At 41.5% G+C, this 15,041-nt stretch overlaps 1 protein-coding gene across 4 annotated transcripts in view; it reads right to left on the minus strand.

Moving 5' to 3' along the window:
* Positions 1–15,041, minus strand: part of AGBL1 (AGBL carboxypeptidase 1) — a 378,644-nt gene that overhangs the window by 296,649 nt on the left and 66,954 nt on the right. For 3 of the 4 annotated variants that reach the window (XM_059858557.1, XM_059858553.1, XM_059858555.1), the window contains exons 8-15: positions 12,133–12,298; positions 11,106–11,179; positions 8,940–9,056; positions 7,347–7,948; positions 6,021–6,104; positions 4,918–5,007; positions 4,434–4,582; positions 1,185–1,272 (exon numbers count right to left, since the gene is read on the minus strand). In XM_059858557.1, coding sequence (XP_059714540.1) covers positions 1,185–1,272; positions 4,434–4,582; positions 4,918–5,007; positions 6,021–6,104; positions 7,347–7,948; positions 8,940–9,056; positions 11,106–11,179; positions 12,133–12,298 — 1,370 coding nt within the window. The remainder of the gene's footprint in view (positions 1–1,184; positions 1,273–4,433; positions 4,583–4,917; positions 5,008–6,020; positions 6,105–7,346; positions 7,949–8,939; positions 9,057–11,105; positions 11,180–12,132; positions 12,299–15,041) is intronic. The other variant, XM_059858554.1, reaches the window with a different exon arrangement.

Here is a 15,041-nt window from a genome sequence, read left to right on the forward strand (position 1 = left end):
GGAATCCCAACTCCTCTGCTGAGACAAAGCCTGAGCAGCCCCAACCACACTAGTTTCACATTCCCTCCCCCCTATAACTTCTAATGACTGAGAATCTCTTTCATAATCACTGAAAGAAAAACATTAAAGTTTCAGCAGAGGTGAAAATGTATTTATGTGTGTGCATGCACATTCTTGTGCATACAAAAATATGTGAGAACCAGGAACACACAAAAAATGAGAAACAACAAGTACTTATCCTAGATGATTATGTTGACATATAATTCAATGTACAGCTAGAAAACACAGAATATTCCAAATCAATAAAACAATTCTCTCATATATTCTGAACAAGAATCTGATTACAGGCTTAATTGCACAATCATGGCTTAATCTTGGAAGTCAGCTGCTGTTTAATCACTGCACAATAGCTGCCTTGCTAATGATATGGGAAGCCACTGCAATGGCATCCAGCATGAAAAGTCTGCCCATACTCAGAGAAGCCAGAGATTACAGGCATGTGAAAGAAAACCACTGAACCACATATGTGAGCTCTTGAGGTAGAAAAGATTAAGGTCAGGTGCATGAAGGTCAGCAAAGAGTACTTGAAACAAAATAAGATAGCTACTCAAATTGCTGCAGACAGATGCTAGGCTGAGAGAGGATAATCTGTGCCTTCAACCCATCCCCACCCTACCCCTAAAAAAAAAAAATTCCAACAGAAACTGGGACAACTTCTTCTGAGGCTCTGGCACACTGCAAAAGCAGCCTGAAACAGGGAACTTGCCCAAATATCAGCACTGAGCTTGTCAGGTTTCCTTTACACCACTGCTGTATATTCAACCCATTCCTTGCCTCCTCAGCTCCTACATCTCTTGCAAAAGTCTGAGTATGCAACAGAAAAACAATGAACCCATCCATCTCTTTTCTTCCCAGCCAGAGGAAAAAACAACTACTCTACTTCTCCTTTCCTTCTGCTTCCCTCTGGGCAAGGGAATTCTGCACATTCCCTGGCATCTAACAGCAAGATCTCACTTGTGGCTGTTGTCTGAGGGTGGAAGCACACAACACATTGAGCCAGCACCAATTACAGACATCTGAAATAGGGGGCACTGGTGGCAAGAGGCTCATGACATCAGTGCAGTTAACAGGAGCCCACCAGTAGAGAAAGGAAGGCACAATTTACCCACCAAAAGTGCACTTACTTGTAGTAGCAGATCTCCTGGCCCGCCCGAGTCCAGCGAGGCCTGCCCTGGAGAGCTTCCCTCACGGAGTACATCACCAGCTGCATGCCTGCAGAAAGCAGCACAGGTTCAGGTGATGTGACATCCCTGGCTGGGATGGGAAGGAAAAGGCTAAAGAAGAAGCATCAATATTTTGTCTGTGCTCTCTCTGCTGATAGTTTATGCAGAGTAAATATATTCCCAAAGCCATGTGTTTTGTTCTGAGACAGCCATGTCTGTACAAAAAGTCCCTCCAGAAGAAATGAGCTGAAAGAAGTTTATTAAAAAAAATAAATTATTCTTCTGGCCTTTGCAAGCCATTTTGTTTACAAACAGAGGAAGGGAAAGAAAAAATATGAATCAAGGCATCAACAAGATCAGTAATTTGGTTAGTCTAATATTTTATGCTTGGCTGCACTATTATTGAACTCTTAATCCTACCGTAGCATCAGAGACCTGTGGTGCATTCAGAACCCTGCCTTCCAAAATCAGCAAGCAAAATTACAAGGTTTTAAACTTACTATTAGTGCTAAATAACACCTAAGCATCATAAATGCTGATAACAATAGCATCCATCCTTGTACTGCATTATCCCCGAGCATGACCTCTTCCTGACCTCCAAAATATTACCATCTCCTGCCCTGAGGGGGCAAGGCTTCCTCTGATCTGAGTCGCACATCCATTACTCACAGCTCCATGAAGCCAGCCCACCTGCAGGGAGTGTTTGTATCAATGTCCTTTGCTGCACACACCTGCCTGCTCTTTAGGGCAGGGTGAGGATGCTGCCCTCTCCAGCAGAGCTCTCTGCACAGGGAGTCCCTGGCCAGGGGCTGCAGGGGAGGCTCCTGTCAGCCACAGCTGAGCCCAGCAATGATGCTGGCACCACTTCTGTGAGAGCACATTTAAGAAAGAGAAAAATGCCCTCCCAGGTATTTTTGCATGTTGATAAGTTGCCCCCCAAGCCTTCTCTTGGCTGTTTTTGTGATGGGGGGAGGTGATGCTTGAAAATCATTAATACTGATGACACATTTCCATTAACAGCTATTCAGTTCCCTTCTTCCTTTGGGTTTCTCTGTTAAACTCCCCAGCACTGTTGGAGGCCAGAAGTGGAAGCAGCAATGCCTTCCCAGCTCCCCTTGGGCTGTGCTGTGGGGCAGCACTAACTCACCACAGCCAGGAGCAGCCTCTATAATGCTGTTTTCTGAACCAGTGCTGCGAGTTATCTACAAAAGGCAATTCTGTGTTTGGTACCAGGACATGGTCACCACGAATTTTGAGAGACACAGGCCTGTCCAGGTGATCAGGGAAGGGATGAGAGGCTCAGTGTCTGCAGGGGTCTTAATATTCTGAATGCCAGCTCCTGCCCTTCTGAGTCCAAAGGACTCACACACAAAACTGTCTCAGAGCAATGGTTGCTACTCATTCTAATTGGGAAAAAAAAAAAAATCACCAGTTTTTCCTTTTTTCTTCCCCTTTGGAAATGTTCAGTTTTGGAAAACAAACTGAAGTCAGGATTCTGATAAAATCTCCCATGGCAGAGTAAGTTAGTGAAAGAGGGGGAAGGAGAGAGGTGGAGGTTGTGCCTCCTGTCTCACTCTGCTCCTGGCCACAACTATTTCATTAAAAATCCTTTCTGCTGATTTGAAAGTCACACAGTGCCATCTAACCAAGAGCAAATGGGAAAAATCAAACCAGACAAGTAACCAGGAGCTGCAAAGAATTGCCACCCAGGGCACTTTGGCACTACCTCACAACTGCAGGCTTTTTGTCTCAGAGTGTGGGCATTAGCCCAGGAAGGTGCAGAGGGAATGTGACAAATAAACAGCATCTCTCACCACTGCTCTGTGCAAATGCTCTGCATGTGCTGGAAGGGGTAGTGAGCCTTGCTCAGCCAAGCTAGAAAAGCTGGAGCTTCACTGCCTGCCCAGAGCAGCAAAAGGAACCCACAGAGGTATTGCCAATAGCCAACCCCACAAACAAGCCATCCAAAAGCAAGCCATGGCTTAGCCTCCCTCCTTAGTCCAGATGGTATTTTCACATTTCTCTTCCAAATATATTATTCATTGCATGCTTGAACATGTGAGTCATGTGCGGTTTCAGGTACACAAAATTAGATTATAAATGCTGACAACAGCCAAACTAGCAGATAAGAATCTTCCACCAATAATAGCCTGAATCTCTGGCTACAAGAGTGAAGGGACTAGGGGCTACATCAACAATTGCATTGTGGTTTAAAATAGGACATGACCATCCTTCATTTTCAGGCTCCTACCACACACACCACACTGAACTGTTTGATAATTCAGGTAAGGAGTATAAGATGACCAAAAAAATTTGATTGGGGTCTGTATGAATACTTGAACTTCAGCCCTTTGGATTAAAGAGTAAATGCCTTTTAATTTGTCATGTCACTCATCCAGCTAGTTTCACACATACAAGTGATCCCACCTCCTGAGGCTGTTTTAGGTACATTGATCCTCAGAGAGTCGTCCTGGTGATGCTAGAGGCTGTAGCCACAGGGCTTCAGAGGAATGCAAAGTCTAATATTATAGACTTATTAAGCATTCTGAGACAGGTCTTGAGCTGGTGCAAATTAACAGAGCTCCATGGAAACAAACCAAGAAAACCCCCAGCCCATGCCTAATAATTTCTGTCTAAAACAGGCATTAAAAGATGGGATTTGCCCTGCCTATTTCTGCACAATTCTGCCTTTCTCCTGAACCATGACAGGAGCTCAAGGACAGCAAGGAACAGAATTTTTTATCATCATTAATATCAACAAAAATTTCAGTTGGTCCAAAGATGTCTTACTAGATGAGATCAAAGAATCATGAATATTTGTTTGAGGATTATCACATTTATTTAAATCTTAGAAGTCCTTTCCAACCCTGTGCTGCTCATTCAGTTCCAAGAGATTGCCTTTCCCCCTCAGCTCTCCCCACCCAAGTGCCATTCTTCTTCAGTTCTGGTCTATAAACACAACAGTGATGTTTATTTCCCCCACAAATCCTCTCCCAAGTCTCAATACTCAGTTTCCTCCTCAGTCCTCCTGAGGATAGACAAAGGTTCCTTGACAAATCTAAAGTGACTTTTTCAGTGGACTTCAGGGCAGATAAGATTGAATCTACAGTCTCCCTTATACTTATAGACATGGGGAGTTTGAAACCTTTATGGCACTAAAAAGATATTTTTGTGAAGAGAAGGCTGCCCCAATTCCCCAGAGGCTCATACCATAATTAAACTGGCTGTTGAGCTTCTCACAGTTGATGATGTTGAAGCGATAGGGAACCGCCGACTTCATGTCACGGACCTCAAAGTAGAACCACTGGTGGTGCTGGCTGCTGTTCACATCTGCATTCATAATTAGGTCATACTCAAACCTGTGAAGGAAAATAATAAAAGCAGTGGTCATTAGCACCCCCTGTCTGCCACTGAACACACTGACAGCAGGCTATGCAGTCAAATTGATTGATATTTTGTGAGCATCACCATCAAACACCATTAAATACTCACACTATAATAGTCAAAACATTTTGAGCTCTGTTTTCTTAATCATGTTCCTTCTGTGACATCCAGGTGTTAGAAGGCATAATAAGCTCCACAACATCTAAGCTGCTTCCCTGGCTGACCCTTTGCAAGGCCAGGAGAAGGCCACCATCCCACACTGTGGTCACAGCAGCAGGCAGGCTGGGACACTCTGTGCAGGGGTACTTACTCACGCACTTGGATCGCCTTCCGAAGGTTTCCCGACTCAAACTTGGAGAAAAATGTCAGACAGCCTGGAGCAGCTGGGCTTGAGAGACTGCTGGAAAGCAAAGCAAGGACACCTGTAGCAGATTGCTTCAAAGACAAGTTTTCCCCAGCACCTTTTCTATGCTAAAATTTGTTTAATTTTTTTTTTTAATGAACAAGACCCTGGGAAGGAGGAGGAGGTGAGCAAATCCATAACCTTCCTATCCAATGCAGCTTTTCTCTCTTGCTTAGTAATTCTAAATCATATCTTTCCTTTTCCCAATATTTTTTTTTGTCACTGTCCATGTTTGCTTTCTTTATTCCAGTTACTTTCCCACTGGACTATTCCAATTATTATATTAATTACAGAAGGCAGCTTTATACAATTACTCTTCCTTGATCTGTAGCGTTTCTTTCTCAAGCTGCTTAGAAATCCTTAAATTAATCCTAACCAACTTGATAACTTTCTCCTACCTCAAACTCTCACCTCTTTTCTGCTCCAAAGAATGTTCTCCAAGTTCATCCTTCCTCTGAATGCAATGTCTTTAAATTTGGGACCCTCTCAACTGCCCAGTGCTACATCTTCTCACAGACCAGAGTTGAGTGCTCAAAGCTTTCACAAGGCCAGATGTTTGAGGGGTTTTTTTGAAGTGCTGTGTGCGTGCCACCCTTATGAAACAGGGTGCAATTACAGCCTGTGGCACTGGCTGTGCAGACACTCCATGGGCAATTCTGCCACAGGGGGTGGAAAAGATGGATTTGTCTGTACAGTTCCCAGCACCAGTCTTCACCCTTGCTCCAAATCACTGCACGCAATGCAGACAGATCCAGGGACAACCCACAGTCCCTTTGATGTATGGATTTTCTTGTTCTATCTAAAAGTTCTGATGATTTCCTGCTCCAGGGGTTTCCACAACAAATCCTTTCCCTGGAGTCACTTAGAAACAATCTACCCCTCCTGGACATTTTTTCTGTTAGGCTTTTACCTCCTGTTACTTTGCCTTTATCAGAGCTGATCAAGTAAACTGAGCTCAGTGACAGCACTGACAGTGCCCCTGGTTGCAGCATTCAATTTAAGGGACCCACCTGGGATCATCCAAATCAAACACAGTTCTTCCTATCACATCCCCGGGCTGGATTAGGCGGCGAACATCATCAAGGACTTTGTCTCTGGGAAAAAGAAAGCAGCAAATCAGCAAATTGTAGTGACAGTATGAAAAATATTGATATATTCTTCTAGAAAGAGTCTTAGGAAATTCTTTTTAAGGACTGGAAAGGACTTCCATGTGCTAATTCCAGGTGAACTTTTATTTTTCCCATCGTGAGAACACTTCTGCTCCATTCCCACTACAAGACATTGCCTTTTGGGTTAAATGACTAATTCTGGGAGATTCTTTATTCACTACTGGATTGAACTGATTTATCCTCAGTTTTTCCCAGTCAATGCCAAGCCCCAAGCAGCCAGTCTTACCCTGTGTGGAAATATCTGCCATTACTTTCAAACCTACTAGTCTGACTCATAGTGAATATTGACTATAAGTCAAGCTGATTTCTACTCATTATTAAACAGAGCTTCTCTGATCCCTGAAGATGATCAAATGTGGAATACCAGATTTTCTTCCTGGCCTTTGAAGCACTCATGTTATGCCTTGAAGCATGATATGATTAGTCCCATTTCAGCCATACAGTTACACATGTTGTTGTAGCCATAAAAGCAGAGCTTTTAGAGCAACAGTGCAAGATGGTCATGTGATTTTCCCTCTAAACAAGATTTCTAGCTCATATATTTACTGCAGAAAGAATCATTCTCCTAATAGTCAGAAATCAGTAGTCTTAATAAATGCCATTAGTTGATCAATGCTGAAGTTTAGCATAGAACCCACCATCTTTGCTGCCTACTAATAATCCTCTATCCCACTAAAAAGAAATATAAAGTCATTGCATATAGGCCTATGTCAAGCCAAAAAGCTGTAGATAAGAGCTTTCTCTCCCAGCACATCTTCAAAACACAGCTTCCCACTCATCTGAGCACCTAAATAATGAGAGGGCCTTTCTGAAAGGACAGATAGGATTTTCTCTGAAAGAATCAGATGGGACCAATGATGCAAGCACTAAAGTGACTGAATAAAGAGTTAGATTGAAGGCAGAAACATATCTCACAAGGACACAAAGGCCCCTCCATCTCTAAAATGGACTTGTTCTCATTTGTGTTCTAACAAAGTCATAGATTCACAACCAGTTTAGATTCCCATCACTGATGAATTGATCAGTCAACTGAGGCACATAATTGGGTAGCCAAAAATTTGCTCAATAACTTCCTAAGGCATTCAGAGCTGCTAGAGTCAGAACCTACATTAGCCAGTTTTGAGCCCAAGAGCTCTCAGCTTGGTCCCCAATTTAAAGAACCATCACCTTTGGAGCCCATGCTTGCGCTCCAGCACGGGCTTGCTGTAAGGAGGTGGCTGGTGACCCCAGAAATCCGGGAATGCCAGCTCTCTGTAGCCTGGGATGGACTTCACACATTTGGCCCTGGCTGCATAGAAACAGGGGCTGTGGAATGGGATATCTCCTTGGTGTTTCTCCAGAAGATTTCTAACCATATCGGAGCTCTCCAGCCTCCCTTCAGGACTAGGATTGATCAAGGCCTCACAATGAGGGTAAAACACTTTTTTGTACCAAGCAGCATCTTTTAGGAGAGAGCACAAAGCAAACACATGACTCCTGGCTGGATCTTCCTCCTCACAGAAGTCTTTATCCTGGGCTTTTTCAGCAATGTCTCTGTTTTCATCATTCTTATCCCATATGCATTCCTCCTTCTTTCTCCAGCTCTGCAATGGGACTTTGAAATCCTGTTCTCCTGGATGTGGTCCCATCTCTGTGACACTTTGGTTTCTCCATCTGCAGTTTGGATGCTTCACAGAAGTAGCACTTGGAATGAAATGAGAGGGAGCAGAGGGAAGACTCTCAGTCCTGTCCTCCAAGCTCTTCTTTTCCTCAGACTCAAATTCGAGCTCCTTGAAATTTAAAAACCAGAAGAAATTAAAAGAAACCACAGACAGATTGTGCCTCCTTCCAGAGGAAACCTTTCAAGGGGGAAAAGAGGAAATATTTGCACATCTCCCAAAACTGTACTCAACCAATAAAACAGCCAGAGCAAAAATCAGTGCATGGAGCACCTGCCAGCATTTCTCTATCCACAAAGCTGTTTCAACAGAAATCCTCAGAACCCAAAAGGATCTGATTGGAGATGACTCGCCCAGATGACTCAACCAAAACCAATCATTCAAACAAAGAAGGGAAGATATTTTGCAAGGCATTTTTTTAAAATTATAAATGTTACAGGAGGGTAAAGGTGGCCAGTCTGTCATGCAAAACTCCACCCCCACCTTCATGCAGGAGTATGATTTAATCCCATTTGTCTACTTATGGTCACAATCAGTATTACAATATTCTGTGTACAGGAGATAAATTAACCTAGTGATCTTTTTCCAATTCATATTTGAAACAGGGTTTTCAGCTCTCTTAAATTCCAAAACTTGTAATGAGTACAACATTCCTTTTTTTTTTTTTTTGTCCCAAGCACCACTAGAAAAAAATTATTTGAACTGTTCATTTCATTCAGTGGCAGTGCAATCTCCTCTTCCTTCAAACCATTAGTTGACAGTATTTACTTTTCACATCTCATTTTGATTTTGATATTGCTGTTGAAATTGCCAGCAAGGATACAAATTATCTGACAGATTTCTCGTGTGGCAATTGATTCAACAGTGCTTACTTAATCTACACACAAACAAATGTGCATCAAACATCATTCTTTTTATCACTCATGATTCACACCAATAAACTACTGCAAAAAGTCATAATTTTTGGCTTTCTAGTCCTGTAAGACTTACAGGTTCACTTTTGAAACAGCCTTGTCTAGCTATTATTTGTCAATACTCCCTTTCAAGAGTTTCTTAAATTCTAGAATACTCACAAATAAAGGAAACTGCACTACAATCATACCTGAACATTCTGGAAAAGTTCTGCACACAGAGCTTCATATTTTTCAAGCTCTTGTTCTGGCCGGTCAAGCACTGGCCTTGACCTCAATTTATTCACATCTGTTTCCAAGTCACAATCCTACAAAAGCAGAATTAGAAAAGCACGTGTATTACACCTGCCCATCTCAACCATCAGTGAATTGAGGATAAAAACAGTGTCTGAAACTTTCACACTCAAAGGCTGCTGTGTATTAATGTGCAGCCTCACCCATATCACATGAGGTGATATGGTTTTGGTGAGAACCAAAGCTAAACTGTGTCAAGCATTCAGGTCTTACATTAAAAAAAACTCAAACACCCCCCCAAAATAAAACCAAAAAAAAAAAAACCACACCAGGAAAAAGTTGGAGCAAGAGGAAAGGATGGAGACAGGGCATTGATGACTGGGCATTGCATTACAGCATTATTCAAATAATTCAACATGTCTGTGTCCCACCAAATGCCATCAAAGAAATTATTTATTCCTGACAAACAGATTAATTTCCAAAGTTGTTATAAAAAGAAAAAAGTTAAATTGCCTGAATGCACCAGTGCCCATGGCATTTCAAACCCTGAGCCACACTTGGGTCACAAAGCAGAGTCTGAAGGGTTGTTTGGGCAGAGATGAAAAGGCAGTGAGGACCTGCCAGAAACATGAGGTCAGTTGAAAAAGATTTGCCACTCAGAGCATACTGATGCATAAGAAGCTTCAAATTTTGGATGGAAAAGAATCAATGGCTGATGTGGTGATTTTTATTTTCATAGAACTCTAAACAGCTCCTGATGGAAGGGTAGAACCAAGTTTCAGTTTGGTTGGTGTTGCTAGCATGCATGGTTATGTTGCTGCAAAAATGTTTGCAAATCACATCAATACCAGCAAACCTTGTGCAAAAGATCTTTAACAAAAAAAAGGGGGTAAGCTGAAAGCTCATTATCCGTTCCCTGCTTACTTTCCCTTTAGCAAGGTTTCTTACAGGAGATATATGACCAGCAAACCAGACAAACAGTATTTAAAACTCATATTCAGAATAAGCTCTTAGGCAAAAAAAAGACAACCCCAAAACTGCTTACATCTACTTGGTAAATCCTTATGAATAATGAAATAGTTCAGAAGCATAGAGGAGCTGTTACTGAATGAATAACTAATTAAAGAAGGAGATAAATCCACTATGAGCCTTATTCCTAATGAGCATCTTGACGAGCTCTAATAGTCAGATAAAAACAGCCAGACAGGGGCAAGTTAGGACACTCAGATAATGTGTGTGGAGGGGTTTAACTTCCTTTTTTTACTGGGTGACATCAGTTTAATATTTGAGGAGAAAAAGACAGGGCAAGTAATGAGAACTCCCTTTCACAGAAGTCTCAATCATTTCTAATTAGACTTTATTTGCAACTTCATTTCTTTAATTTGCTTTCCCAAGCCACTTTATGTGGATAAGACTTATTAGCAGCATCCACTACCTCACATTTGCACATGAGCTAGTTCGTATTTTCACAACAGAAAAGTTTGCACCCTCATCCTCAGCTGGTAGAATTTTTTTTTTTTTTTTTTTTGCCAGTTAGGCCACTGCAGGGAGAGTGCTAAGGGAGAATTCAGAGAAGTGTTGAATAATTCATTTTATTATTTGCCTGTGTGCAGCAGCAAATAAAGAAGGAATATAGGTTCAAATGCACCAGCTGTGGCTTAAAAGAACGAGCCTTTTCCTCAGGGTAGCTGCCCAGCCCAAATATGCTCTGATATGGGAATAAAAGAGGGTTAGCCTTTCCTAGATGATAAATCAATTTCCCCTAAGTGCCATTTTCCTGGCATATGCCTAGCAGATCAAAGATCCACCATTTATCCCTGACTGTGGATGTGATTCTGGGCAGACTCCGTGCAGGAACAGAGGAGTCACCAAACGCCATCCACCCCGGATGACAAGTATGAAAATGAATAGAATAAATTCAGGGCACTTTTTAGTGGAAGTCAGTGCATACTCCTTCCCTTTTTTCAAGTATCCTCCCATTACCCATGTAGTGCGTTCACGTGGGACCACATGCACATCTACATTTCCTGCTTAGATAGTCTTTCAGGGTGTCAAAACAGACAACAATATGTTTTATTTTCCAGTATGCAGATAATTATGGGAACTATGGCTTGTATACCTACTTCTTCTTTACTCTCCACATCCTCATTATCCCAGTCTTTTTCATCCTCTTCCTCTCCTTCACTTTCACTGTCACCTGCGGAAGTAGGAAGGAGACACTGACAAAGGTGTTCAACCTAATATCCCTCTCATACCCCAAAGAGAAATACATGTAAATTCTTCTATGTGTGCCACACAGTCCACAACCCACCACAACCCTGATTAAAGCAAATCCCATTTGTTAATCTTATATAAATGAATTTGGCACTAATTCACCCAGTTTATAAAGCCCTGTTCTCTTGGACTCAAGCGCTGCCTTTCAAAACCATGACAAATGTCCCCATGATATGGATCCAACTCATTTTACAAAGCAATACAGAGATTTTCTGCTTGGCTGCAATGATATTACAGGATGCTCTTAATCTGTATTATCTAGATTAGGGTGTTTTACTGCTATGATTGTTATAGTATTTCAGCATCTTCCACACAAAATTGAATGTAGCAAAAATTTCTTCCGTGTTTCATGGAGCCTTTTCTGCAGAGTGGCTGTCCTGCCTGTGCTTGAGCTCTGCTTTCCAGCAAGAGCTCCCATCTTTTACTCATGCAGCATGACTGCTGCCTGCTTTTACTTTAGAAAGGGAAAAGGATAATAATTCTCGCAGTTCTTTACTGAAGAAGCTGCAGGGCAGTTTTTACCCCCCAAGCAGCCAATGCACAGGCACAATTACATCTCTGTCTGCTGCTGGGGAGCAATGGCATCTCCAGCCTCTGCTATACCCACTCTGCTCCTTTATTTTTTTGATAATAGAAAAATTTTTTGCTTTTGCCTTGCCCTTTTACATCTTCTCTCATTTATTCTCCAAACAGACTCTTGCAGCTTCAAGAAGACCTGGGAGTAATTTTTTCCCTACTGAGTGACTCTGTAGGTTATCAGATTAATTTTAACTGTAAACCTCAGGATTATGCCAGGGCTCCCTTCCCCACATCCCATACTTAATTCTCATGTCATGCTCCTTTTCCTCCTTCTGAGCTCACCCTTTAGCCATTTACCTTCAGATCCCTCACATGGAGGCTCAGCATTGGCATTCCCAGGAAGAGGGAAGGAATAGGAACTCCTTACAGTCACCACAGGCAGGTGCTCCTTGGGGTAGCACTTTCTCAGAATATGAGTCGCAGTAGTTATGATAGGATCCAGATTTTTACAAGATAAACACTCCTAGGAAACAAAGGAGAACTACATTAATAGTCTTTTACAGCAGTCCTGCCTGTCATAATCCCCCAGAGCAGAGCCCCTCTTCTGGTGAGAAGATAATTCCCTTCACCACTCATGATTCACACCCATAAACTGCAGCAAAACAGCATAATCTTGGTTTTCCAGTTCTATAAGACTTACAGGTTTACTCTTGAAAAAAATCTTGTCACGTGTATGTTTTGGCTGCCAAAACATGCCAAAATCTGTGCTTCTGCAGCTTCAGCACAGAATCATGCCAAAACCCACAGAGATACACTAACAGAGTTAACACCACTATTTCAGTGTGTTCAGGGTACACAATGTCTTGTCAAAGAGAATATGCTCCCACTGTACTCTGTTCCCTGTGGTTGAATCCCTAGGCCCAATAGCTATTCTGAAAGATCACTATATATTACCTAATCATAAAATAATTAATAGCTGAAGCATCCCACAATTTCTACTGCTATAATCCAGAGGAGGAAACAGACATGTAAAGATTTTTTAGAGCCCAGGTATACTTTGAAGACACAGAATATTCTGTGTTTTTGTTGTACTGTTGTGCAAGTGAGCTCCTCAGACTTTTGTTGCAAAGAAAACAAACCAAAATTCCCACAGAACTAAAGAAAGACCCCCTGAGACATCATAGAAGTGATGTATATCTTCATACATCACAGTGTATGTCTTTAATATAAAAGAGTTAGGGAGTTTGGATAAAGGAATGATAATGCTGCACAAAGGCAAAGTTGTTTAAAACCAAAGGGTGCAATTCTCAGAAAATCCAGCCCTTCGGTTTGCACAAATACAGCACACCCAAAGCACAGCCTCCATCAGAGAGACTGAGTCATAAGTGCAGTATTCTACCCAAATTCACAATTTTCACTCTGCCTCTCAGCATGTTTTCTTCAGTGGTTTGGAACTAAGACTGAGCTCATCAGGATGGGAATGCAACTTAAATAAGCAGCATGAATATGCTACAAGGCAAAAGAGAATTGCAATACTTATTCTACTACCATTTCATACTTTTACATCCCTGCAGTAGAGATAAAATAGAACAACCAAGAGGGGAGAACAGATGCTTCATGTCACTGCTTGACAGCCCATAGTCAGCATTTGGGCTGGACAGAAAAAACCCAAAAACAAACCAAACCAAACCAAACAAACAAACAAAAAACCCACCAAAAAAAAAAAGCCACGAACAACAGACAATCCAAGCATTCAGCAGAACCAGGCAGAGGGCCAAAAGAACATAAAAAAGAACATAAAGTGACCATTGGATCACAGGTTCTGCCTGATTAACCTCATCTTCTAGGAAAAGGTGACACTGTTCAGTGGTGGACTTGGGAGTGCTGGGTTAATGATTGGATTCAATCTTAAAGGCCTTTTCCAATCTAAATGATTCTGTGATAAAGTACTTTATCATAACCAGGAACAGGAAAATGGCAGTACTGGGGTTCTTTTGGTTGGGGAGGATTTTACTGTTTTCTCATGTATGATTGAACAGCATTATAAGATTCTGTGGGATTAACCAGGATTCCTGTAGGGAGGCTAGAAAAAATCATCTAAAGCTGACATGCTTACAAGACTCACTACAAGAATTTTAATATGTATTTCTGGTTCTCTGGCTGTTTGGAACTAGGGGGAGAGAAAAGAAAATTATGAAAGCATCTCCGAGGAAAGTTTTATTTTGGGTAGAGCAAACACCAAGGAGAACTGGCTTCTATTTCTGTTTCAATTTATTCACTGCTTCATATGGTTGCCTTTGTTTGCTTGTTATTAAAGGAAAGATTAGGAAAGTTTGTCTACACATGGGAACAGGCTAATATTCTCAACAGTCTATTAGTTTAGTTTACTAAAACTGATCTGTTTTTGCTCAAACAGTGAATGCAGGACTGCTTAATTGCCTGCCTTGGGACAACCTCCTTAATTCATTGCCAAGTGAATTTAAATAGTCAAGACCAAGGCATGTTCATCCAGACAATGAACTTCAACACATGGAGTTACTCAGTGATGGAGTTATTCAGTGATGCTATTTGGAAGTCATTTTTCTGTACAGCAAATTAGTTCACAAGTGCAAACAAGCCTTCAGATACCTTAGAGGGAATTTGTGGGACTGTTTTCATTACTGCTCATAAAGTGCTCTCAGATTCTGAGGTAACACTGTTTACAAATGGCTGAAAATTATTACATCAGTGTATTGGAAAAGCCCTTTTTACTGACACCTGGGAAGCAGACAGGAGACTGCTTTGTATGTGTGTAAGCTATCCCATTTATTTTGTGGTGGGATAATGTGAATGAGGGAAGAGTAAATTCTTAGCTCAGAAAATTCATGTAAAGCTAACCTGGATTCAGATCTGCTTTTTAATCCCCACACAATCTTTTTTTCACTGAATCTGGAATAGGACAGATATTATGGCGTGTGATATAGAGCGATAAAAAAAAAAAGGGAGGTTTCAATATGACAGTAAGACAAAAGATAGTGATGCTGATTGATGCTCCTACTGGCAAACAGAGTGGAATATAGGATAATATTATCCTAGAGTAGTAGGGGAGGCTGAAGAGAAACAAGGCAAGCCTAAGAAAGCAGATGGAAAAGTGATAAACTATCAAGATAGCATTCCATGCAGCGGTATCTCCTAAAGCACATACAAACCTGTTTTCTTGTCTCAGAGTAGGCAGCTCTGTCACTGCACACAAAACCAGACAATGCTAATGTGAATATACCATTTAA

This window comes from Haemorhous mexicanus, chromosome 13 (assembly GCF_027477595.1).
Source record: "Haemorhous mexicanus isolate bHaeMex1 chromosome 13, bHaeMex1.pri, whole genome shotgun sequence".
In the NCBI taxonomy this organism is placed as follows: Eukaryota; Metazoa; Chordata; class Aves; order Passeriformes; family Fringillidae; genus Haemorhous; species Haemorhous mexicanus.